The sequence below is a fragment of the Lissotriton vulgaris genome, chromosome 11 (assembly GCF_964263255.1).
Source record: "Lissotriton vulgaris chromosome 11, aLisVul1.2, whole genome shotgun sequence".
NCBI lineage: Eukaryota > Metazoa > Chordata > Amphibia > Caudata > Salamandridae > Lissotriton > Lissotriton vulgaris.
The window spans coordinates 176,450,948-176,475,497 of record NC_141699.1 but is presented as its reverse complement, the minus strand read 5'-3'; the positions used below and the strand labels follow the sequence as shown (position 1 = coordinate 176,475,497).

Here is a 24,550-nt window from a genome sequence, read left to right as displayed (position 1 = left end):
TTAGTTTTGCTCATTGCATCGATGAAAAACCTTTTGTCCCGAAATTATTCTTTCATCAATTGAGCACTGCCCAGAGGAGAAGTATGAATATACATAGTTCTCCTTCAGAGGAATCTAAAATATAGTTGTAAGTAATCGTCCCTGCAGAAATGGCAAAGAAGTTAACCTCAGTTCCACCATGATCCTTAATCTCCATAAACTGAGAAGAGGCTGAACTGATGCTGACAGGACATGATGGGGAAATAGTGGTATGCTGTTCCTTAAAGGAGCAGCATCAGTTTTACCAGCCTCTCATGCTTCATCCTATTAGGCTGCATTATTAATACTTTCTTTAATGTTTCTTTTATAAATGTTTTTGAAAGTGTTTTCCTTGTCACTATATTGAATATAGTGACAGTTGTTTGTCTTCAGTTTAATTGGTTTCTTTTTTTTTAAGAAGATAAGTTCAAATTAGCAAATATAGCTTTTTTTTAGGGAAGAATATTATACGTATATACTAAAAAATGGCTTTTCAATCAAATGTGTTCAGTAAATAGTTTATAAAAGATGCTCTGGGATGCTGTGCATGGGCTGGGGCAATGCAGAGCTTATCGAATTAAAAATGATTTCTCAACAGGAGAACTCTGATCACAGGTAAGTAACTATTCATTTTGGGGATTGAATATAGCTCAGAAAGTAGAGGACAGACCACTTTAGCTAATATCTTACACAATGATTAAAAAAAAAGTTAAGACATGTTGATATCTAAAAGTTGTTTATATATTATGATTCAGTAATAACATTAACAAATGCTCTATGTTCTCATTAATAACGTTGCTTAGCATACGATTTTGACATCTTTTCTTGTCAGTCTTATATCATTATTTAAAATATTAAGTGAAAAATAATGCCAGATGAAAAAAATACTCCTATTTTAGAACCTAACCTCATCAATTTTACTTTTTATTCTACCCCATACAAACATCACTAGGCATTGCCTCTTCATAAGCTGTCAATTACGGAGAAGGTAGTGCAGGCAGTACAGTCCATGTTGCTTCCTCAGGAAGGAAGCCTGTCAATTCATACCTCGCTTCCTGCCACAGGAGATGGCGCTACCCCAGTAATGGCGGTGGTTCGTCTACTTGCGGAAATACGAACAAGGTAAGAGCAGCTGTACTTGTTACCCATCTTTTTATAATTTGATGTCTTAGACGGCCGGCATATTATATGGTGTTATAGATGTTTTTAAGATCAAATACAATTGAATAAATACATTATGTAGATTTTTAAATTAAAATAAAGCATCACCCATATCGACGGCAGTGTGTTAAATGAAATCTCCTCGGATGCTCCCCCTCATACTTTTTTGTACAATATTTTTTCAGTAATAAGACGGTCCTGAATAAAGGTAATCATCCTAGCAGCTGGTGGCTAATTGGGCTCCCGCTTATAGGGTGAGAAGCTTCTGTTCCCATGCTCAGGTGCTTTCTCATCATTGATAGTAAAGATGAGAACTGCTGAGGTAGGGAAGAGAGGTTGTGTCAGCCATCCTTTACCTTGAGTTTCATGCGATAGAATAAAAAAAAAATAAGTGAGGGGGGACATTATGATTTGTTTTATGTCATAATGAAGGTCTAGTTTAAGTTATTATTATTTACATAACTTCATTTTTTGTTGGTTGTTTGGCCTACTCTAAAACCAACCATACATTCTGTAAGTAGTATTACTGTCTTATAGGTCATTTTTCCTGCCTCTAATAATGTACCTCTACATATTTCTGTTGTCGGACTTGCTCCTTTCTACTTCTTTTATTTCTAGCATCCGTTTCAGAAATGCTCAAAGTAACATTTATTACTTGTTTCTGCTCTTCTATGCTATTCCCACTGCATGTTTATTCCTAGAAGCTATCTTCAAGCAAAGACAATAATTTGTCTTCAGATTAATGAGTGTGCAGCGCCTCAGAGCTGTGATTACAGCCATATGCTAAGATTGCCTGTGTTCCAAATAAATCTGCTCATTTTTTCTCCAGGGGTTGCGAACATTACAAACCTATGATTTCTGTTCATGTTCATATATTTTTTGTTTAGCCTGCATTTTAGGGATTTACATTTATGTGTGTTTTTATAAATGGCATTTGTACTCCTATGACCAGCCCCAGTCCCCCAAGATTGTGAGGCACAGGATGTAGACTAACCAATAAAGCAAGCTCATTTTTGGACCAGCATAAAATTAGATATTGATTTCAAGATTGGACACACACAGCCCTGCCAAGTCCAAGCACCGATAGGCCCTGGCCTCACAACTTGCACTAAGGGTCCATGCCTTTGCCCCTTTTCTGTAGGTGAGGAAACGGGATGAGTTTTTGCATAACATGGCAATGTATCACCCTGATCCTTTCCTTCAGCTTGTAATTCCACTTTTGTTTCAGTTAATACTTCCTTTTCTACAAGCTGCTTTATAGTAGCCTGGATCTCAAATGCGCTGCAAGTCGCTGGTTTCAGAGAATGCTGGGACTGAAACATTCAGTTTTTCTAAGCTGACTCACAGACCCTATCTTTGTACTCTGTATAACAAATGAGCCTTTGTTCTTGCAGTTATTCCCTTTGAATAAATGCCTATAAAGGCCAGTGAACTTATTTGACTTTGCTCTTCTGGGACTTCCAGGACTTTGTCACAAGATAGTCTCCTGTGTGAGGAACTTGATTTAACTGGGTAGTCTGTCCACTTTTCAACATGCAGGTTGCAATGGCTTCCACTGAACCAGAGATGTTTCCAAGGTGGCACATTGTCCTAAACTGAAGCTTCCTCTTCCAGCATTATTTGGGCGTGGATTGAGGTGCTGGCGAAATATAACATAAAGCTTCCTCCTGTGCAGCTCAGTAGCTTAATGTAACTGAATTAGAATCAGTGACATGACTTGATTCTTGCTTTGATTCTGAGACATAGTACCAAGGAGTCCTTGAGCTTAACACCAATTCCCATCCCTATATCAATTCTGTGAAACTAACCAAAGGCTTGTCATAAGAAGCATAATGCAATGATGGTGTTGTGTATGTGAATATATCAAGCCATGTGCCCGAAACTAAGCTGTCTATACAATGCATCCGTCTTTGAACCCCATGGTGGTTTATGGTTTGTATTACTCTATCCTACTCTTTCAAGAGGCTATAGCCTTGTGTTCTTGGCCTTTTATCTTTAAGAGAAAAAAAAATGGCAAACTGGTTGGGACTGCTTTTTCGCCCCCCAATTCACATCTGAGGCTCCTCCTTCTAACTCCCGCACCCTTTATGGAGTATTCATAGTTTTGGACTTCCATTCAGTAACCTGTCCACTTAATTAAAGCCTTTTCAGTCTACCAGTGGATGAGTGGATGGGCCCAAAGCTTGTCCCCACAGGCTGTCTTCAGATTTGTGCACCGCGTGTCCAGTGAGGGAGAACTCAATTGAGTTCTTGCTTTAGCCTCTATTTATCACTCAATGTATGTTTTGTTTTCATAAGGAATCGGAGCTCTTTGTTTACACATATTCCCAAGGAAGCCGATGGATTCCTGTTGTTTATGATGAATTCTGATAGGTTGCATAGCTGCCATATGTCATTTAATATGCTACTTTCTTCAGCGAACAGTTTATATTTTTTGCCTGTCAAGAAGTCTTGTTTTACATCATCTGAGAAACAAAATCACAGAATTCAGCTTCAAGTTCTGCATCATAGGATCCTCACTAAAGTCGCAAAGGTAGAATTTCTGATGGATTCTTCTACCTGATGATTCTTCAGTTGATGAGTAATCTCAGCTGCCATGCTGTATCTGGAAACCTTTTTCACTGTTAGGGGCTGCTGCCTCCATCTCTGCACCTAAAGCAGGGCAAGCATGACATCACCTGTATAGCACTGACCTCAGTTCCCTTTTTCCATTGCGCTTTGAGGCAGATCCAGAGCTCTTCTGCATGATGTCTTTCCCATGTTTCCAGTGTGTTTCTTTTAGCTTTTTGTCACAAACAACAATGTCGCTGCCAAAGTTGTCAGACTTTAAACCATGCTGCACTTTCAATGGACAAATGTCGCACATGAAATATTTGGTGCTTGGGGTTGAACTGCTACTAAGGGTGCTGCAACAGTTATGGCCTCCTGCACACCAAAGTCATAAAAAGACATATGGTCGACCTTTCTAAGGCCTGCATCAGCATAAGTGTCATCATGCTGGATGCCGATTGAGATCTCCCTTGAAGTTGTGGTTTTACTCCTTGTCTAAATCACCCAAAGAGAAGAAAGCACAAGAAGAGGAGGAAGCACTCTGATGACTCTCCACATTGTCAATAAAAGTCGAGATCTGGTTGCCTTGACTCATTCCACCACCTCTGGTCACATACATCACTCTGCCTGAGGAGCCTGTTCCGGCAGTGCCATCTGCTCCAGCACCTTCCACAGATCCCATGCCTGACCATCTCCACCACTCCCATTCATGGCACTGATGCCAATACTGGCTTACCTGGAGTTACAGGTGCTTGGATCCAAACCAACGCCAAGTCAGCTCACTTCCTCAATGCCATGATGGCACTGTTCAGTGAGACTGAGGTCCCCTCTGGTGCATTTTTGGGATACATGGTTTCAGTTTGGATTTTTGCTGGCAGGTCACCTTCAGAGCCATTCGACCTCAAAGGTTCCCCATCAGGGAATACCTCCTGTGCCAGCTGGATCTATCCCAGCTCCAGTCCCTTTGCCAGCGATTCTGTCACTGGCACGGGCTTCTCAGAATTTTCTCAGGACTAAAGATATTCTCCAGGTCCAGAAGAGAGACCCTGAGATTTACAGAAGAGTCCAGGCACAGAGACTTTTTTCTAGCCTGAGCAGGTATCATGCCATCACTTTTGGCAAACTATGCATGAGCTCCTTGAGCAAGACTCAGACCCTACACAGATGCTGACCCGGTCATACATGATGTCAATGACAGCTGTAAGTTGGTAATTTGCTGTCCCTGCCCTCCTCCAACATGGTGAAGTGCTTCACTCTTCAGAATACAAGTAAAATGGATACATCTCCTGGGACAGAGACAGGCTGTCCCACAGATCCTGCACTTCCAGAAGTGATATCTTCGTATGCAGTGCTAAGGAAGGCAGCAGAGATCTTAAAATGTCTCCTGCCTGCTGTGGAAGCCAGGTTAAATATACTGACTGTGGCCTTGCATCCAACATTGGCGGCATCAGAAACTTTTTTGCCCTACTTGAGCCCATCAAAGAGGCATGGGATAAACCCACCTCAAGCCTATCAGTGAATCTGCATATTGTCACGTTATACAGACCCCATCCCAGGAGACCTGCCCTTCTCTTCAACTCCCCCCTCACCACAGACTTTGGTGATGCAGGTTTTTTCCTCTTTGAAGCAGAGTCCAGGTGAGTCTTAATGGCACCATCGGACAGTAGTCGAAAAGATTTGAGGCTGTTGGAAAGAAAGTTTTATCGAATAACAGTTTGACCCTCACATCAGTGAACACAACCTGCTTCTGCTCGCCATATGGGAGATGTCAAATATTGTGGTTCCCAGTCTTCTGGAAAAGCTAATAGCCACTTTTATGAAGTGGTACTGGATGGAAAGGTACCTAGTGTCAGATATTCAGGGCAGGCCTGGACATGGTCGATTCTGTGACCAGGGCCTTTGATTCCTCCCGAGTCCTGAGGAGGCATGTCTGGCTTTCACCCTGGTAGTTCTCCAGAGATGTGCAGATGAGCCTTATGGATATGCCTGTTCTGTTTGGGGATAAGGCAACTTGTCCTTGGACAGATTCAAGGCAAGGAGGGCCATTGCCTGTTCCGTTTATCTTCAGTCCTCAGCCTGGGACTAGACAGTTTCATAAATTTCTGGGCTTTAATGACGCTTTTAACCGCAGATTAAAATATTCCTGAGGTACCTAACTGGATTCAGAGAATTTTTCAACAGTGCACCTTAATGCTAGTGGTGGCATTATGCGGCACTGCTCTGACTCAATACCACACCAGAAGTGAAGGAGCGGAGTTGCATAGAAGTGGCACTCCTGCAAGCTGTCTGTTACTTTCTTTCCATTCCTTTCTTTCCATTCCTTATGATGTAAATCTAGAGCTCCGCTCCTAAGTTTGTAACTCCGAAAAACTTTTCACATGGAATGATATCCTCACCAAAGACTAAAGGATTCAATAGTGCTGCGACTGCAAGAAGCAAATGTTGATGACTGACTTACAGAAAGTGTGCCTTTGGTTCCTGGGCTCTGGGCATGACTAAGTCACGTGACAAAAACACCCTAATGCATTAGGGGGTGGGGGGAGTGGAGGGTCAAGACCAGTAGGTGAAGCTGTACATAGCTAAGCATAAGAAGAAGATGTATTCTACACACAGGTCCCACTCCAATTTGCCAGTCTGGGCAAGCAAATTGAGGTTCTGCAGGAGGCCCTGCTGTAAATGTTTAGCATGTTTCTGGCTCAAACTGATGCACCTTTGGACATCACAGACCACATAGGACTCCAGTCTGGTTATCTCCAGCAAGTCTGTCCCTGAAGCTGTCTCACCCTACCTCCAGTACAGACTTCCACACTGACCTAGAGATCCACTCCGATACTAACTCCACCAATGCCAATGGGCAGCCCAGGGCAGGCACCTATGTAGGACGTCTGAACCAACATTGACCCGAGCTCGACTGATGTTGCGATACAAGATCACAAACGCACAACTGGCTGTTATGCAGCCTGACTTTAACCAGAGTGGTGCCTCTACCACCACTCAATTATCAGCAGACTCCCCATTCTCTGTTTAACTCTGACTCTAATTCCAAAACGGGGAACACCCCAGTATACGGATGATGATATAGATGGCGAGGTAGATGGGTTGCTTCCCCCTCCTTATATTGATTATGCTTTTTACAGTGACTTACAAATCACCAGTGGGCTTGAAATCTTTCCTGAAATGTGGCTTAGCTCGCTACATGGGCCAACAACATAGGAAAGTGCCTCATTCACCGTGGTGGTTCGGAAGGCAGATGAGGTACTAGATTTGCATCTGCCCTTCATTGGGACTAAGATAAATGTTGTAACAAGATTCTCCAACCTGGGCCTGCGACATGGGAGTCCTTGCAGCCATTCAGGGATGCCCTTATGGATGCCTTTCTGTCTGTGTAGTTGAAACAATGTTCTTGTCCTTCCTTAGTTGACAAGTAGCCAGATAACTTAGACTTGCACCCAGTGATCCAGATTTCCTCACCAAGTTCCCTTCTTCAGAAAGTTTAATTGTGCAGACTTCGGCCAGTAAGGATATTCCTAACTGATTTATGACACATCCTCCAGATAGAGAATGCCAAAGAAATACTGCTTTTGGAAATCAAATGTTTTAATAACTGCAGTCTATCTCTTTGGCAGCTATACAGGCCCAGGCCTTCTTATCTCTGATGATCCACTTGGACATAAAGCAGTGAAATGTATCACCTGCATGGATTTAGACACCTTGAAAGCATTGGCAGAGCAGTTTGCGCCAGTACCATGTTCCACAGACATGCCTTGATGAGTTCTACTGAATTTTTAGGAGATGTGCAAGCATCACTTATGAACATGAAAGACACGACTGCAGGGGAAAGATGTAAGGATAGTAGGCCCACAGCACATTCCTTGAAGCTTTTTGACCCCTGCAAAACAATTCCCTCATCAGTTATGCAAATTTAGTAGCTACTCCAGGGGGGTTAGCCTATAGGCAACAGCGAATGTCCCAGCCAGTGATGCAGCAGACAACCCACTTATTTTGGCCCTGAAAGTTTGGGCCGGATTTTTATTATTGGAGCAGGGCCAAAATGGACTTCCATATGGCTGGGTCCACAAGAACACATGGTGGGCTAAAAATATTGTACTGGGGTGTTGCCTGAATTATTGTCAGTGGTTGAGATTAATTCAAGCATATAATTCATCACCTTGTTGTTGCAGTTGCTGTCCTAAGTGAGCAGGCATGCCCAGACGTGGACTCCGTGATCACTGTGGCACTGGAAACAAGCTATACTCGACCAAAGATGCCCAATCTCTGCTAAACCGGTCTTGGCTTTCTTGTGTTTTGATTCGTGGAGATTCTGGCCTGGCAGTTTGGGCTGGACTGTTCCTGTTGGATCAGGGTCAAGACTGATGTGCATATGGCTCAGTCCAAATTGAGGTGGCTAGGTGGGCAAAAAAAAACAATGGATTGGAGTGCTACCCGAGTGATTGCCAGTGGCTGACATTATTTCTAGCATTCCATCCATCAGCTTGTTGTTATTGCAGTTGCTACCCTAAGTGTATTGGGGATGCACAGACATGGGTCTTGTGCTCATTGTGCCACTGGAACCAATCTGTACCCAACAGAAGTGCCCCCAATAAAGCAACACTAATCTTGGGTTGCTTGTTTTCTGGTTCGGGGAGCAGCTTGCCTGGCATTTCGGGTTGGACTGTTCCTATTGGTGCAAGGTCAAGATTGATTTGCATATGTCTGGTTCCAAACTGAGGTTGCATAGTGTAACCAAAAGACCAAAAGCAGCAGACAAGGTCAAGCACAACGGATCTTAAAGTTCTTGAAGTTAGGTGGTGCAATCGCTTCCAACATCCGCTGCCTTAGTATGTACAATTTACCACAGTACAAAGAAACAAAAATGGAAGGTGCACTCAAATAAAGTCAATAGAGAAAGTAATTTGTAAATGTCCTCTTCTTTATTCAAAAGTATTCATGAAGCAAAGGCACAACCAACGCGTTTCGTTCCCATTTGTTGCCTTTAGGAACTTCGTCAGGGCAAGCTAGTATTCTCAAGGGGCGGCACTCGTAAATCAGCACAATATGCGAACCGGGGTTGACGACGTATTTTGTTTGACCAAGTGTGGTCTCCTTGTGAGAAGTTGGCCTGATATATGATGTTTACTAGTTCTAGTGGTCACCTTGTATCAGTCCAAACAACCCTTATGGTGATTGGTTGTAAGTCAACCTTATAGACCAGCTATCCTAGTAGAGTGGACAAAAGCAGTCTTTAGGCTAAACTCTGAATGGCATGTGAAGCCAGCTGTTTTACCACATATAACCCCTTGAATACCAAGTGAAAGGACACCAGACAGGTTGTTATGAAAATAAACGGATATTTATTAACTAACATACACCTCTTAACTCTTTATGAGGTCAGAGGGCTAAGCACATGACAATACTAAAAAGGAAATACGAGTTCGCACAATATTTACAAGTGCGCCTTAGGGGCACGACAAACCATATACTCAAAACAATGGAATGCGAGGAAAGAAAGTACTGTAAGGAGATCCAGAGGCTGGAGGATCGCTGGGACTACGCTACAAACTAGGTAAGTAAGGAGCAGGAGGCCCACGGGACTCACGTGCAGAGTGGAAACTCTCACGCGGGATGCGTACCAACGTCTATGGATGCTACAGTTTACAAAGTTACGGATTCCGGACGAACCCGGCTGGATGGAGGGAAAACACCAGTGGACCTGGACACTAGGATAGTGTACACAGACTTCAGAACCTAGAAGCTTTAGTTACCTAACCCACAGGCTGCGGGTGCATAGGGCTGAAGTTGCGTTGGGTTTGCTGCGTTGATCCGGGTGATGCCTGAAATAAGGAGTTGCTGGCAGGCAGCCAGATGGAGGAGTCCGGTGGTTCCAAGGATGGAACTAGGAAGAAGATGTCCTGAAAGGGAAGGGGACAGAGTCTCGGTCACTAGCCAGTGACGGTGCTGGAACCAGGAGGGAACCAGATGCTGTCGCCGCGTTCAGGTGGAGGAAGGGTCGCTTCTCTCTGTAGCTGCGCGGACCAGGAGCTGTTCTTCACGACCAGGCTGGAGGCACGAGCTGTCCCACGTAGTCTGCTGCTGTTGGCGGTGTCGGATCGTCGATCTGGACAACAGGCCTTGGCTAATGCAAGCCACGCGGTGGAACAAAGATGGCGTCTGGTGCGGACCAGGAGGGTCCGGGGTGCTTCTCCTTTACAAGGAAGCAAGGGCCAGTCTGGGGGACCAGACCAGCAGTGGTGAAATCTTCGGGTCGTAGTCTCAGAGGTCACAGGCCAGCCGGCAAGTGACCAGACAACAGGAAGAGCAGCAACCAGGCAAAAGGGCCCCACGCAGATCTCGTGGATGCTGGGGGGCTGGTCTTCGGTGCAGGAGCTGCGTCGGTGTGGGGCTTCTCAAACCCCAATGCACTCACTCGAGGATCCCTCGGCGGTCGTGCTGGAAGCGCTGTGCAGGTTTCTAAAGATGGCCGTCTCCACGTTGCTCGTCGCACCCACGGGCCCCAGCTGTGCTGTGGATGTGGGTAGAGGTCAGAGGGGTCAAGATTAATCTAACTGGGAATGGGACCAGCTCCTACCTTTATTCAGCTAAAGGGGGCTGTACTACGACTAGGTCCCTCCTCTGGGTGGGACCAGGAAGGGGGGTGGTTACACCCCCTTTCCTTTGTCCGGTCTTGCGCCAGCTCTGGGGCTGGAATGCCCCAGGAATTGGTTCTGACCGGTGTATGCACAGGGACACCTTGTGTGCCCCAGGCATGTCTCATTCCTTACAGCCCTGTCCTACCTAATACACAAAATCCTGTCTAGGGTGGTGCTAGCACCTCCCAAGGCAGGAAACCCTTTGTCCGAGCCTCCCTCGCTGGAAGGACTCCCAGCAGCAGGAGGTCAGACTTGTGTCTGTGGTGGCAGCATCCATTTTGTGATGCTGAGGCTCGAGTTAACTTTAACCGGGGTTCACAGTTACATACATGTCGTGCCCCTCTAGAAGGGTGGAATGCTACCCCCGTCGCCAGAATTGGCGAGGGGGTAGTATTCCAATTCGTATGACACCTTACTCGACATGTTTTGATAATGCTATACCAAAGTTAGCATTTGACCGGGAGGTTCATAATGCACTTAAGAGTATATGGTATAGTGTTATCATGGAACAGCTATTGGGACTTGGTTCCGCAAGCTGCAAACGGGCTCAGCTCATGCCAGAGCACCATCTCACATAATTCCAAGCACTCTGCCTTCAGGATTGATAAGGCCTGCCATAGGAGTGACTGATAGGAATATATGTGTCCATTTTAGGGTTAGATATAGGGATACTATATCTAAAACAATGGGTGATTACACCACCTTGCCCCAGCTGTCGTGCAGCCAGTTGTGTCTGTTTAGATGGCCAGCCAGGGGTGGCATAATACATGCTGCAGCCCCTGGTAGGCCCTGGGTGCACCTATGCCCTGGGTACCTAGGGTACACTGCACAGGGGCTGATAAGGTGACTCAGTATCCAATTAGATATGTACCTAGGGTACATGGAATCCATTTTATAGAGAGAGCAGTGGGCCTGGGGTCCTGAATAGCAGGGCCCCAGGTCAACTAAGTTGAAAAACCAGCAAAACACCAGGGAAAAAGTTGGGGGCAACCATAGTCCGATATCCACCTTCCTACACTCCTTAGCTAGGGAAATGTCAGCCCTAGTTGAGATGAACTCAAATAGTCCCAGTCGGTGCGGTAGAATCGATTTATAGCCCCAAGTTAGGAAACGTAGCAAATAAATACGAAAGGACCATGACGTCTTAAACAAGATTTCTCGTATAAAAGCGGCAGCCAGGTATAAGTAGTCAACAGTTTAAGTAGTCCAAAGTATGTTTCACGCTAACGTAGCGTAGCAGCTAAGGGTCAAGTAGGGACCAGAGCCAAATAACGAAGGAAAAGTGCCGCACCTGTGATAAGGTCCCGGCTTCGGAAAACGTCAGCTGGCCTGGCATTTCGGGTTAGACTGTTCCTATTGGAGCAAGGTCAAGATTGATTTGCATATGTCGGGTTCCAAACTGAGGTTGCATAGTGGGTGAAAAACGATGGACCCGAGTGCGGCCTGAGTGATTGCCAGAGGCTAAGATTAATTCAAGCATTTCATCTATAAACCTGTTGTAACGATTGCAGCACCTGCTCACATTGCACAGACCAGCCCTCCAACTCCTCATTTCCTGCCACAGTGGCCAAGCCGCTTTAGTTTATCCTAAACATCTCATACTTCACTAGTGGGAGACAGAATTCAGTATTTCTTCCAGGTTGATGATCCACAACGTCTGACAGATGGAACTAAAAGATTATCTAAAGGGGCTATTCCCTACCTTTCACTTCCTCCTGAAACCCACATTGCTTCCAAACCAGAAATAATTTTGGAGGAGCACCTACCTGTCTATTTTGCTGCAGTAGGCACACGTCTTTCTCTCCAAGGGTACCATATAATGGGTACTGGGCATGGAGGGAAGCACAGGGTTGTTATTTCTGCTACTTTCTTATCCCAAAAATGATGGTGGCCTCACGAATATCGCAGACTTTTGATCCTAATTGGCTTTCTGTGAAAGACTCACACTGGTGCTCAGATTCTGTCTGCTGTGGACTTGGGAGACTGGAGGGTGTCCTTGGACTTGCAGGAAGCATGTTTTCATACACCCACCTTGCAGTTCCACAGGCATTACCTGTGGGTCAAGGTGGTACAGGAGCTCTTACAATTTGCTGTGCTCCCCTTTGGCCTCACCTCGGCCTCTCGGTTGTTCACAAAAGTAATGGCTCTGGTCGGTAGGCCAACTTCAGAGGTCGGGAGTTCTCTGTACTTCATGAAATGACTGCAGTAAGCTGGCTCACTGTAGTCAGTAATAGCCCACCTCCAGATCAATGCAGAGCTCTTTGCATCGTTGGGTTTCACCATAAACGAGACAAAGTCCAACCTGCTTCCTTCACAGAGACTTCTATTCATCAGGGCTATTCTGAATACAGTGAGGGTCAAAGCTTTTATTCTACTACATTGAGTCCTGGACATTTGAACACTGATTCAGATTTTTACGCCTCAATTCTGGATTATGCATCCAAGTGGGGGTTACTTTAAGGCTTCGTGGCATATTAGCCTGGTGTATCCTTGTTGTCAATTGCACCAGTTGGCACTTTCGGGCCCTGCAGTGAAACCTGAAAATTCTAGTAGGCTTAGCATCAAGGCCTTAATTATGACCCCGTCTAGTTCTCGAAGGATCTGTAGTAGTGGCTGGCCGATCACAATTTGTCCTGAAGCAAACCATTCTCCCTTCCCCACCCAGAGTGTACATTGATGACAGAGGCATCACTACTGGGTTTGGAAGTCTTCTAGGCGGAGAGCCAGCTCCACATCAGCTTAATAAAGCCCTGGGCCTTATGTTTGGCCCTGGAGGCTTCCCTTCTGCCTCTCAAACAATACCACTACTGTGTGGTGTCAAGCAGAGCGGAGGGGGTCCTGGGGGATTTATCAATAGTCTTGGTATTTCTGGAGATGGTTTGAGTGGAAGAATATCTTTCTAATTAGTTTGCAGGGTCCCTCAAAGCCATTGAGTAGACGTTGCCAGGCAGATCATGAAAGGTATCTGCATCCTGAGGTGGTGCAGGGCGTATTTGTTTAGTCGGAAGAGCCCTATTCACTACCTGTGAGAATGTGCAGGGTCAAAGGCATTCAGGCTGGAAAGGAAAAAGTCAATTTTACATGCCTTCCCGTTGCTACCCCTCCTGCCCTGAGTTCATAAGAGCTAGAACGACCGGTCTCAAGTTATCCTTATTACCCCAGATTCGGCATGAGGCTGTAGTGCTCAAAACTCAGGAGTATTTTATTTTTTTGCAGTTTTCTATAGCACAAAATTAAACTAAAGGTATTGGAGCACTTTACATGAGCACCAATTACATTACACAAGGACACATTCATTTTTATAGGCATATGGAGCTTAAGTGATTTGCCCAGAATCACGGGATTGTGAGCCATCTCCAAAACTCTGACCTGGTTCCCCAGTTCCAAAGTCGGCAGTTCTGACCGTTACGCCACATCCTGTCACCTTACGAGTGTATCAGCATATGTACTCTGATCATGCTACCACTTCAGGATGACCGCCTGTCTCAGTAACAGGGCAGGGTCCTCCAGCCGTACCTCTACTACTTAACCTCCTTGCGTGGAGATTGAGTAGCGAAAATTGACTGCGTTTGACTTTCCATCTGAGGTAGGGGCAGTCATCCTTGCTTCCAGATGCCCTTCCTCAAGATCCACCTATTCTGGGTGCTAAAACAAGTTTGTAACCTGGTGTGGTGCCCGGGAAACTCACCCCATACCATCAAAGCTCTCTTCTTGTTTAGCTCAACAAGACCTTGCAATGTGCACTGTAACCGATTATTTATCTGCCCTTTCAGCCTTTCCACATGTGCCAAATCATCCACCCTCGTTCGAAGCTGTAATGCAGGTTATTAAAGGTTTGACACTCATGTTCTTTCCCAACCTTGGTGTTTGAAATGTATACTTTGTACCCTTTGAACCTAATCATATTGGCTCCTCTGTCTTTTAACTAAGACTACTGTCTTCTTCACAGCACTAAAGTCAGCTTGTCATATTAGCTGAAATGTATGAAAATGTGATATTTTTTTTTCAGCTAAATTTGAGGTTTGCAGGGGATTCTGGGTAGGAAAACATTGGGGGATTCACACAAACCACACATCCCTGGACTCCCACGAGTGTCTAGTTTTCAGAAATGTGTTGGTTTGGTAGGTTCCCTAGAATGCCGCTGAGCCCTGGACTAAAAACGCAGGTGCCCCCTTGCAAAAGGAGGTTGTTTTGTGATAGGTAATTTTGATGTCTCCACAATAGTTTTTGGGCCCTTGCCTGTCGTGGATGCTTGGCCCACCCACACGAATGAGGTACTGTTTTTATCGGGAGACTTGGGGGAACGCTGGGTGGTAGGAAATTTGTGTCAGCCCGGTGATCCCACAACTTTTCCACACTTAAATCTGAGAAGATGTGTTTATTTCCAGCTAAATTTAAAGTTTGCAGGGGATTTTGGGTAGGAAAATGTTGGGGGGGAGGGGGGGGGGGGGGTCCATGCAACCATACCTCCCTGAACTCCAGGTATCTAGTTTTCAGAAATGTCTGAGTATGGTAGGTTTCCCTAGATGGCCACCGAGGCTGGGGCCAAAAACCCAGGTGTCCCCCCCCCCCCCCCCCACTCCTTGCACAACCAGGTTGTTTTGTGATAGGTAATTTTGATGTCTCCACAATACGTTTTGGGCCCTTGCCTCTCGCGGGTACTCGGCCTACCCACACAAGTGAGGTACCTTTGGTATCGGGAGACCTGGGGGAATGCTGGGTGTTAGGAGATTTGTGGTTTTTCTGAGACCAGAAGATTATGGCACAGCAATGCAAAGAAAATGTGCGTCTAGTGTCACATTTTGAGGTTTACATGGGATTGTGAGAATTTTTTTTCTGATAGATACATCTGCCAGTGGATTCCTCATCTTGTGAATATCCCCCTTGCATCAGCAACATTCGGAAATTCTTTCGTAGCTTCGCGCCGACGTGGGCGACGTCATAGAGGCACGGCATCGCGCGCGACTCCGCTAACGTCACCGACACCATAATAGGCCCACGCCGGCGTGATGACATCAGTTCCCTTTTTTCCGCATCGTCGACGCTAACGGTTTTCTAGGGGTCATCCGTAGCAATTGGTGTAACTTTGTTACATTGTGTTAATTGTGCTTCTTGTCTTTTCACGCGACATGTCTTCGAAGAAGACCGGGTTTAAGGCTGGTGGCGAGTGTGGAAAGACTATGTCCATTACAGATCCACACGAGTGCTGTATATGGTGTTTAAGCTCCGACCACGATGTCGAGGACTGCCAGTCTTGTAGGAAAATGACTTCCAAGGCCCTCTGAGAGAGAGAAACCAAGCTTCTTGTGGCGAAACTTAAAGGGAGAAAAGAGAAGAAAAGTTTGAGGACGCGAACTCGGCGTTCGAGATCGAGGTATCGATCGAGGTAGCGCTCGGACTCGACTTCGGCCCATGCATCACATTCTTCAAAGAAGAAACACAAGAAGAGAACCCATGAGTCCAGGCATCATTCGAGGAAGGACTCGGGTTCAAAGCCGAAGTCGCAGGTGAAGCTGGTTGAAAAGGTCGTGGTGTCTTCGGCTTCGGGAGAGCAGGACGCCGAGGGTGAAGTGACTCCTGCGAATTCGCCAGGTTCACCAGGGCAGGTAGCGAATCCATCTCCGGCACCATCCCATCCTTCAGGTCGGGAGGATGAAGGTGAGGAGGAGGAGGTGGTTGGTGAGGGAGAGACTCCGTTGCCAGCGGGTCCGTCGACTCCGGTGCACGAGCCCGAGGAGGAAGTCAACGTCGAATCGACTCCACGCCCTCATGAGCAGCCCGGGGGTATGTACCCTTCATTCCCGGCTCCAGGTCAGGATCCGTCGCAGTTCCTGACCGCGATGTTTGGGATTTACAACAGGGCTATGTATCCCACTGGGGCTTCTGCTGGTCCCACGGGTCCGTTGGCATATGGTTTGGGTGTTCCCCAGACCTATGCACCTGCGCCCTTTATGCCCTTCATGCCGGCTCCGGCAGTTTCCGACGCCGGCGAGTCCTTCGACACCGAAGCCATCGACGTCGAAGCCGTCGACGCCGAATCCATCGACGCCGAATCCATCAACTCCGATGCCGAACCCTGACCGACCTCGTACAAAAGTCGCTCGTCCGATGTCGGCGCCGTCTGAGTCGACAGTGGATCCGTCGGCCTTGTGTTTTAAGCACAGGTCGAGGCGTGAAGCCTAGAGGCTTATGGAGGAAGAAAGGTTTCGAGAAGGTAATTTGGAGGAGGGTGAGCTACAGGAGTCTGAGGACCCATTTGATGACCTAACAGTGGCTAGTGGCCTTGAACTGTCTCCTGAGTGGGATTTAGTTCCAGTGCCGGATGCACCCTCTAAGGATGTGGCTCCTTACCATATGGTGATAAGGAAGGCGGCAAGTTTGTTGAACATTACTCTTCCAACTGCTGAGTTTAAATCTAACCTTCTTACGGAGGTCCTTCACTCTCCATCCTCGGTGGTTGAACCAATTCTGCCGTTTAATGATGCACTGGCAGAGCCAATTTGGGATGTTTGGAAGAAACCTTTGTCGACTCCTGCAGTATCTAGGACTGTTGCCAGAAGATACAGAGTTGCTCCAGATGATCCTGAATTTTTATCCCCTCACCCTCTGCCTGAAAGTTTAGTGGTGCAGGCTGCCTGTTCCAGGAAGTCAACGGGAGCATTCCCACAGGTACCTGCAGAAAAGGAGTCGAGAAAACAGGATCAGGCTGCAAAAAAGATATTCTCCTCTGCCAGCATGGCGTTAAAGTCCACAAATGCGACCTGTCTGATGGAACGTTATATCCACGCCCTTATGGACACTGTGAAACAATTGGTGCCAAAGTTACCGGAAGAAGATAGAAAGGACTTCCAGGAGGTAATTTTGGACACTCAGGCTGCGGCAAGGCAGGTAATCCAGAGTGGTTTAGACACAGCGGATTCTGTGGCTAGGGTCATGGGCTCTTCGGTGGCTACGAGGAGAGCTGCATGGCTAAAGTCTTCTGAGTTTTCCACGGATGTCCAGTCTGCGCTATTGGATCTGCCATTTGACGGATCTGGTCTGTTTGGCAAAAAGGCAGATGCTGCTTTAGAACGTTTTAAAGATAGCAGGGCAACAGCTAAGTCGTTGGGCCTTCAGACCAGGCTTTTCGTTCCTTCAAGTCCAATCAGCAGCAGCCACAGCAGCAGCAAAACACTCTGTATAAGGCGAACAGAGGCAGACAGAGAGCACGCCCCAGAGGTCGTCAAGTCGCCTCCTCCTCTTCTTCCTCTTCTCCTTCCCAGCCCCCTGCCAACGCTGCAAAGCAGCCCTAGATCTGCCATTCTGTATCATGCTGGCCCAGTGGGGGGCCAGCTTACCCATTTCCTACGAGATTGGGAATTGATTACATTGGATCTTTGGGTTCTCAATCTCGTGGGGAATGGGTATGCTCTTCCCTTTCTGGAGTTTCCCCCAAATTACCCTCCTTGCCAGGGTTATTGTACGGAGGACCACCTGCTTCGCTTGCAGGAAGAAGTCCTGGCGCTGTTCAGAAAGGGTGCCATAGAGGTGGTTCCAGAGCAGGAAAGGGGTCAGGGGTGCTACTCCCGGTATTTTCTGATCCCCAAGAAGGATGGCAGGTCTCGGCCAATCCTGATCTCAGGATCTTGAACCTCTACCTGAAGCAGGAGAAGTTCAAGATGCTCACCCTTGCACAGGTTCTTCAGGCGCTGATGGAAGAAGACTGGATGGTGTCAATCGACTTACAAGATGCGTATTTTCATATTCCCATCTTGAAGTCGCACAGGAAGTATCTCCGTTTTACGGTTAGGTCGCAACACTACCAGTTTGCGGTCCTTCCGTTTGGCCTTACTACTGCGCCACAAGTCTTCACCAAGGTGATGGCAGTGGTGGCGGCACATCTCAGGAGGTCAGGGATTCCTGTATTCCCGTATCTGGACGACTGGCTGATCAAGGCAGAGTTGCCGGAGAAGGTGCTCCATCACCTGCAGGAGACAACTCAGTTGTTGCACAGGTTGGGTTTTTCGATAAATGTACCCAAATCTCACCTGGTGCCCTCCCAGCGCAACCTTTTCATAGGTGCGGTACTGGACACTACTGTTTGTCGTGCATTCCCACCTCCTCAAAGGATTCGCGACATTCAGGAAATTATTCATTTGTTTCACAGTGGCGCAGTCGTTCCAGTCCTGAAGGTCCTTCGCTTGCTAGGTCTGATGGCTTCTTGCATACTGCTGGTCAACCATGCACGCTGGCACATGGGGGCACTCCAGTGGTGCCTCCGCAGGTAGTGGTATCAACACAACGGGGATCTTAGGGAGTCAGTGAGGATCTCCAGAGAAACTGCAGCAGATCTGACTTGGTGGAGTGTGGAAGGCAATCTGTCACAAGGAAAGCCTTTTCATCTACCTCCATCGGTGGCCACGGTGATAACGGATGCATCCACTCTAGGGTGGGGTGCTCATCTGGGGGATCTGGAGGTCAAGGGTCTTTGGTCTCCAGAGGAAAGGTTGCTTCATATCAATCTTCAAGAGTTGCGGGCAATACGTTTGGCACTCAAGGCCTTCCTCCCTTCCCTTCGCGGTCAGTCAGTTCAAGTTCTGACGGACAACACGACCGCGATGTGGTATGTCAACAAGCAGGGAGGAGTGGGGTCGCAGTGTCTCTGCAGAGAGGCTCTGCGTCTCTGGTCCTGGGTTCAGGACCACCAGATTTGTCTGATGGCAAGTCATCTGGCCGGGGTACTGAATGTACGTGCGGACACTCTCAGTCGGCAGTTCTTGGCCGACCACGAGTGGAGGCTCCATCCAGAGGTAGTTCGTTGGGTCTTTCAGACTTGGGGAACTCCTCTGGTGGATCTATTTGCCACTCACGAGAATGCTCACTACCCGTCATTCTGCAGTTTCTGATGCAGGGAGCCTTGGGGGATGCATTTCAGTTGAGTTGGGACTCTCAGCTCCTTTACGCGTTTCCCCCCCATATCCATGATTCCTCGGGTTCTGAGGAAGGTTCGCCAAGACCGGGCCCAAGTTATTTTGATTGCCCCGGATTGGCCAAGAAGGGTGTGGTACACAAATCTTCTCCACCTCTCCTCGAGCTCGCCGCTCCGTCTCCCTCACAGGGCAGATCTCCTCTCCCAGATGGAGGGGCAGGTTCTACACCCCCACCTCCAGACCTTACACCTTCATGCCTGGAGATTGAACAGGGCAACCTGAGTTCATTTTCTCTCCCACACGATGTGGTGGATGTCATCTTATCGGCCAGGCGTGACTCCACTAAGTCCATCTATTCCTATAGATTGTCTAAGTTCGTTGTTTGGTGTGGGGAGAAGTCCATTGACCCATTGAGGGCTCGTTTGTCCAATATTCTTCAATTTGCTCTCTCCTTGGCCCAGCAGGGTTTTGCGGTGGCAACTATTAAGGGTTATTTGTCGGCCTTATCGGCATTCCTTTGTTTGCCTGACCAGCCCTCTTTGTTTAAGTCACCTAATGTTTTACGGTTCATCAAGGGCCTAACCAATAAATTTCCTCCAACTCCTTTTATTGCACCTCAGTGGGACTTAAACCTTGCACTAACTTTTCGAATGGGTTCGCCTTTCGAACCATTACACAAGTGTCCCTTTAGGCTTTTGTCCTTTAAAACTGTTTTTCTGATAGCAATTACCTCAGCAAGGAGGGTAAGTGAGCTTCAAGCTCTAAGTTCAAAGCCCCCATTTTTATCCATTCATGCAGATCGGATGGTTCTCAGGACCAGGGCTGCTTTTCTGCCAAAGGTGGTAACTCCTTTCTACCTGGGGTAGTCCATTACCCTTCCTACATTTTATCCTCCCCCCTCGCCCCCCCACCCTTCCAAGGAGGAGGAGAGACTGCACCGTCTGGACCCTAAGAGGGCGGTGTCCTTTTACCTGGACAGAACGAGTGAGTTCAGGTCAGATGACCAGCTGTTTGTCGGATTTACTGGCTGCAGGAAGGGGAAGGCAGTGCACAAGCGCACGCTATCAAGATGGATAATTTTATGCATCAAGATCTGCTACTCCCTGGCGGGTAAGGAACCTCCAGAGGGTATAAGGGCTAATTCCACTAGAGCAAAGTCTGCAACATGTGCTTTGGCTAGAGGTGTGCCTGTAGAGGACATTTGCAGAGCTGCGACTTGGGCCTCCCTCCACACTTTCGCGAAGCATTATTGCTTAGATTCCGAAGTAAGGGGGGAGGGCCGCTTTGCACGCTCTGTCCTCCAGGATTTCTTGGTATAGCAGAGTGGACACCCTCCTCCGGGAGTGGGGACTGCTGTGGGAATCTATTCACAAGGTGAGGAATCTACTGGCAGATGTATCTATCAGAAGAACAAGTTACTTACCTTCGGTAAAGCTTTTTCTGGTAGATACAATATCTGCCTGTGGATTCCTCACTGGCCCACCCCCCTCCTCGTTGTCCACTCTTCTATACCAGAGTTACTGTAATATATTTACTTTAATGTCAAGGAATTGATTGATTCAGATGTTTTATTGCATTTGTTTCACACTGTGTGTGTTACCTTGATGTCTGTGTACTGTGTATACTATGTATATTTCTACTGTCATTAATCCGTCCGTGTGCCTCGAAGGCACGGATAAAAGGGCAGAACTGATGTCATCACGCCGGCGTTGGCCTATTATGGTGTCGGTGACGTCAGCGGAGTCGCGCGCGATGCAGTGCCCCTATGACGTCGCCGCGAAGCTACGAAAGAATTTCCGAATGTTGCTGACGCAAGGGGGATATTCACAAGGTGAGGAATCCACAGGCAGATATTGTATCTACCAGAAAAAGCGTTTCCGAAGGTAAGTAACTTGTTTGTTGGGATCCAAGAGAGGCACACCACCCAGTACTCCCCATTTTTTTTAATTTTCAAAAATATCTCAGGTTGGTAAATTTTCCATAGAGACAAACTACACCGTAGCACAGAAAGACAGACAAGACAAATATGACTGCCTATCCATCTGTTCCTCAAGTGCACACGCATAATGGTTGGATGTGGCACGAGGGTGAGTGAAAGGTTGAAAATTGATATTTTATTAACTTGAGATTTCCCAAAAAGGAAATGCACTGTTAATAATTAAAAGGTTAAAAACCTGAACTAGTGACTAACAGCTCGTGAGTTGTAATGCCACGGCAAGGCACCAACCTGTTTACAGGCCATTCATACACCTTTTATACTTGACACACACGTTCACACCACCGGCTGTGTGCCCAGCACATTACAACACTCACATCAACAGACAATGTAGAGACAATGTACACCCTTGCAGAGAAAGACAGAAAAGACAAATATTACTTCAAAACTAACTATTCCTTAAGTACACACACATATTGGTTGGATTTGGGATGAGGGTCAGTGAAGGTTCAGAGCGTAAAACTTTATTAACAAGAGATTTCACAAAAACGAAATGCATTGTTATTAATTAAAAGGTTAAAAACCTGAACCAATGACTCACAGCTCGTGAGCTGTAAAGCCACGACAAGGCACCAACCTCTTTACATGCCATTCACATACCTTTCATACGTGACATACAAGACTATTCACGCCGTCAGCCACTTCCCCTGCACATTACAACATTTACATCAACAGACAGCGCCATTTAAGTGCTCATCCCTTTTATACGCCCACATGACTGACACAGCAATTCCACTGCTTAGCGGTTGATGTAGTGAGTGCAGTGGCATTTGACTAGCAGTGTGTCTAATGACCAGGAGCAAGTCACTACTCATACACCGCCAGCCCACGCACAACACCACCCAAGAGCCAGTCCATGCACACCGCCAGCCAAACGCCAGCCCACCCACACTGCCACCCTACCCACACTGCCAGCCAAGCGCCAGCCCACCCACGCTGCCAGCCAAGCGCCAGCCCAACCACACTGCCAGCCAATCACCAGCCCACCCACACAGCCAGCCAAGCGCCAGCCCACCCACACTGCCAGCCAAGCGCCAGCCCACCCACACCGCCAGCCAAGCGCCAGCCCACCCACACCGCCAGCCAAGTGCCAGCTCATGCACACTGCCAGCCAAGCACCAGCCCATACACACCGCCATCCAAGCGCCAGTCTACCCACAGCGCCAGTCCACCCACACCGCCAGCCAAGCTCCAGTCCACCCACACCGCCAGCGAAGCACCAGTCCACCCACACCGCCAGCCAAGTCCCAAACCAAGCACACTGCTAGCCAAGTGCCAGTCCACCCACACCACCAGGCAAGAGCCAGTCCATGCACACCCCCAGCCAAGCGCCAGTCCACGCACACCGCCAGCCAAGCTCCAGTCCACGCACACCGCCAGTCAAGCGCCAGTCCACGCACATGGTCATCAGTTTTGTTTTTAACAAGAACAAGAAAATACAAACCAATTGGAACTAGATACAAAACTATAACTACAAACACAACAGTGTTAACTAAATAGATCATTCTAATGCCAACCGTGAAACAGAACTACAAATATTAAACAAAACAGACAAGGCAGTTCACTAGTAGACTCATGGTTGCTCCAAAAAACTCTGTTGAGTGTGATACAATCTGAAGCATGTGGGCACAAGCAAACAGATTCTACATCTCCTACAGGGATTGTTTTTTTGGGGGAGTGGAAGGAATTAAATAGGGACAGTGGCGATTTTATCCACCACTCCAACTCTAGGAACACTTGCCTGTTCCACTACAACAAGGCTGCCTATCACAGACTCCTGAAACTGAACAAAAGTCATCCTTGACGCTGGAGAACATTCCTGGAACACAACAGAAGCATTAAAAGTTGCAAAGTCGACGAGGTGGATGGCCAACTTTTTATACCAAATGTAAGACTTACAAACAGAAGTGTAAGGTACCAACCTCTGATCTACTCTATCTACACCACCCATGTGCTTCTTGTAGTCGACAATGCACACAAAGTTGCGCACTTCAGCAGCCTGACTCCAAACAGCTACAGGTAGGTAGGTAGTTTATTATGCATAGTTAATTAAAACCAGTGCAAACATTAAAAGGAAGATTTTAAAATATCGTAAGAAAATTGATTCATATAAAATATCATTAAAAAGAACATGCAGTAAAAGCCCAATCTAAAGTCCAGGGGCATTTCTCTTGAGGCAGGAGAGCGTATTTCCTTCCGATTTGCAGCTGTGTGTTTCCTGTGTAAATGGTCGGAGTGTTTTTTGACAGTTTTTGCTCAATTATTGCAAAGAACTTTACATATCTGCAGTTCAGTTTCGTATTTGCAGGGTTCAGGCAAGCCAGAACCGCTTGCCTTCTAGTGCGAGTTCCGATCTACTTGAGCTGGTCCTTTAAGAGCTATTGGTGGGCTGGCCGAAGCTCTTGGCAGAGGCAGGTCATATGGAATATGTCGCCCTTCGCAGTAATACAAAAGATTCAGGCATCATGGCCTTTGCTCCTGAGCCAAGGGGGTAAATGCTCTTTGGTGGGCAAGACCCCTAGTCTGTATTTCAAGAACTTTAGTTTTGTCGTCTTGGGATAGCCCTGACTGAAATATGGTTGTGGTGTCAGTGATTTATATGAGTTTAAAATCATCCATGCGTGATTTCTTTTGGCAAATGTCTCTTTGTCCTCTAGTAGTGAGATCGATTTAACAGTTTTCCAAACCAGTTTTTTGAACGCATTATGGCCGAGTTGCATGTCCCAGATCGCTGATAGGTTAGTGGCCCCCAAGGCTGACTTCAGATAAGATCTTGCCTGAGATACGTCCCTGCTTTGGATGTCTTGCCATAACAAAAATCACAATTCACTCTACACCCTGCATCACCACTAAAAGCAGGCAACACCAGCTGCACCATGTTTGGATCAAACCAGAGTCCAGCACTTACAATGGGAAGCCTTGCAGCCCCAGGCTGGAATCCAAATGCCTTTTGCTGCACCATCAACACATCACTGTCCTCCTCTAAAACAGGCACTTCATCCGCACTGAGAGTAGCATCATCATCCCTGAGAGTAGCTTCATTATCAGATGATTCCTCATGGACAGAAAACTCATTGCAAGAATCTTGCACATCCTCCTCTACTCCAGACGCACTGTCAGCCTCATAATCATTGTCAGAGGAAGATTCAAAAAGCATACCAACTACCTGCTGAGCAGTAACTCTTCGGCTAGCCATAATCTTTATTAATAAAAGTAACTTGTCAAACAAGTCAACAACAACAAACACTTTGTAAAATAAGTAATAAACA

General features: G+C 46.9%; 1 protein-coding gene across 1 annotated transcript in view; it reads left to right on the top strand.

Annotated features, from left to right (window-relative positions):
• HECTD4 (HECT domain E3 ubiquitin protein ligase 4) overlaps positions 1-24,550 on the top strand; it is a 2,691,195-nt gene that overhangs the window by 1,205,945 nt on the left and 1,460,700 nt on the right. Inside the window, exons 43-45 of the mRNA XM_086943079.1 lie at positions 971-1,140; positions 12,334-12,345; positions 24,313-24,365. Coding sequence (XP_086799205.1) covers positions 971-1,140; positions 12,334-12,345; positions 24,313-24,365 — 235 coding nt within the window. The remainder of the gene's footprint in view (positions 1-970; positions 1,141-12,333; positions 12,346-24,312; positions 24,366-24,550) is intronic.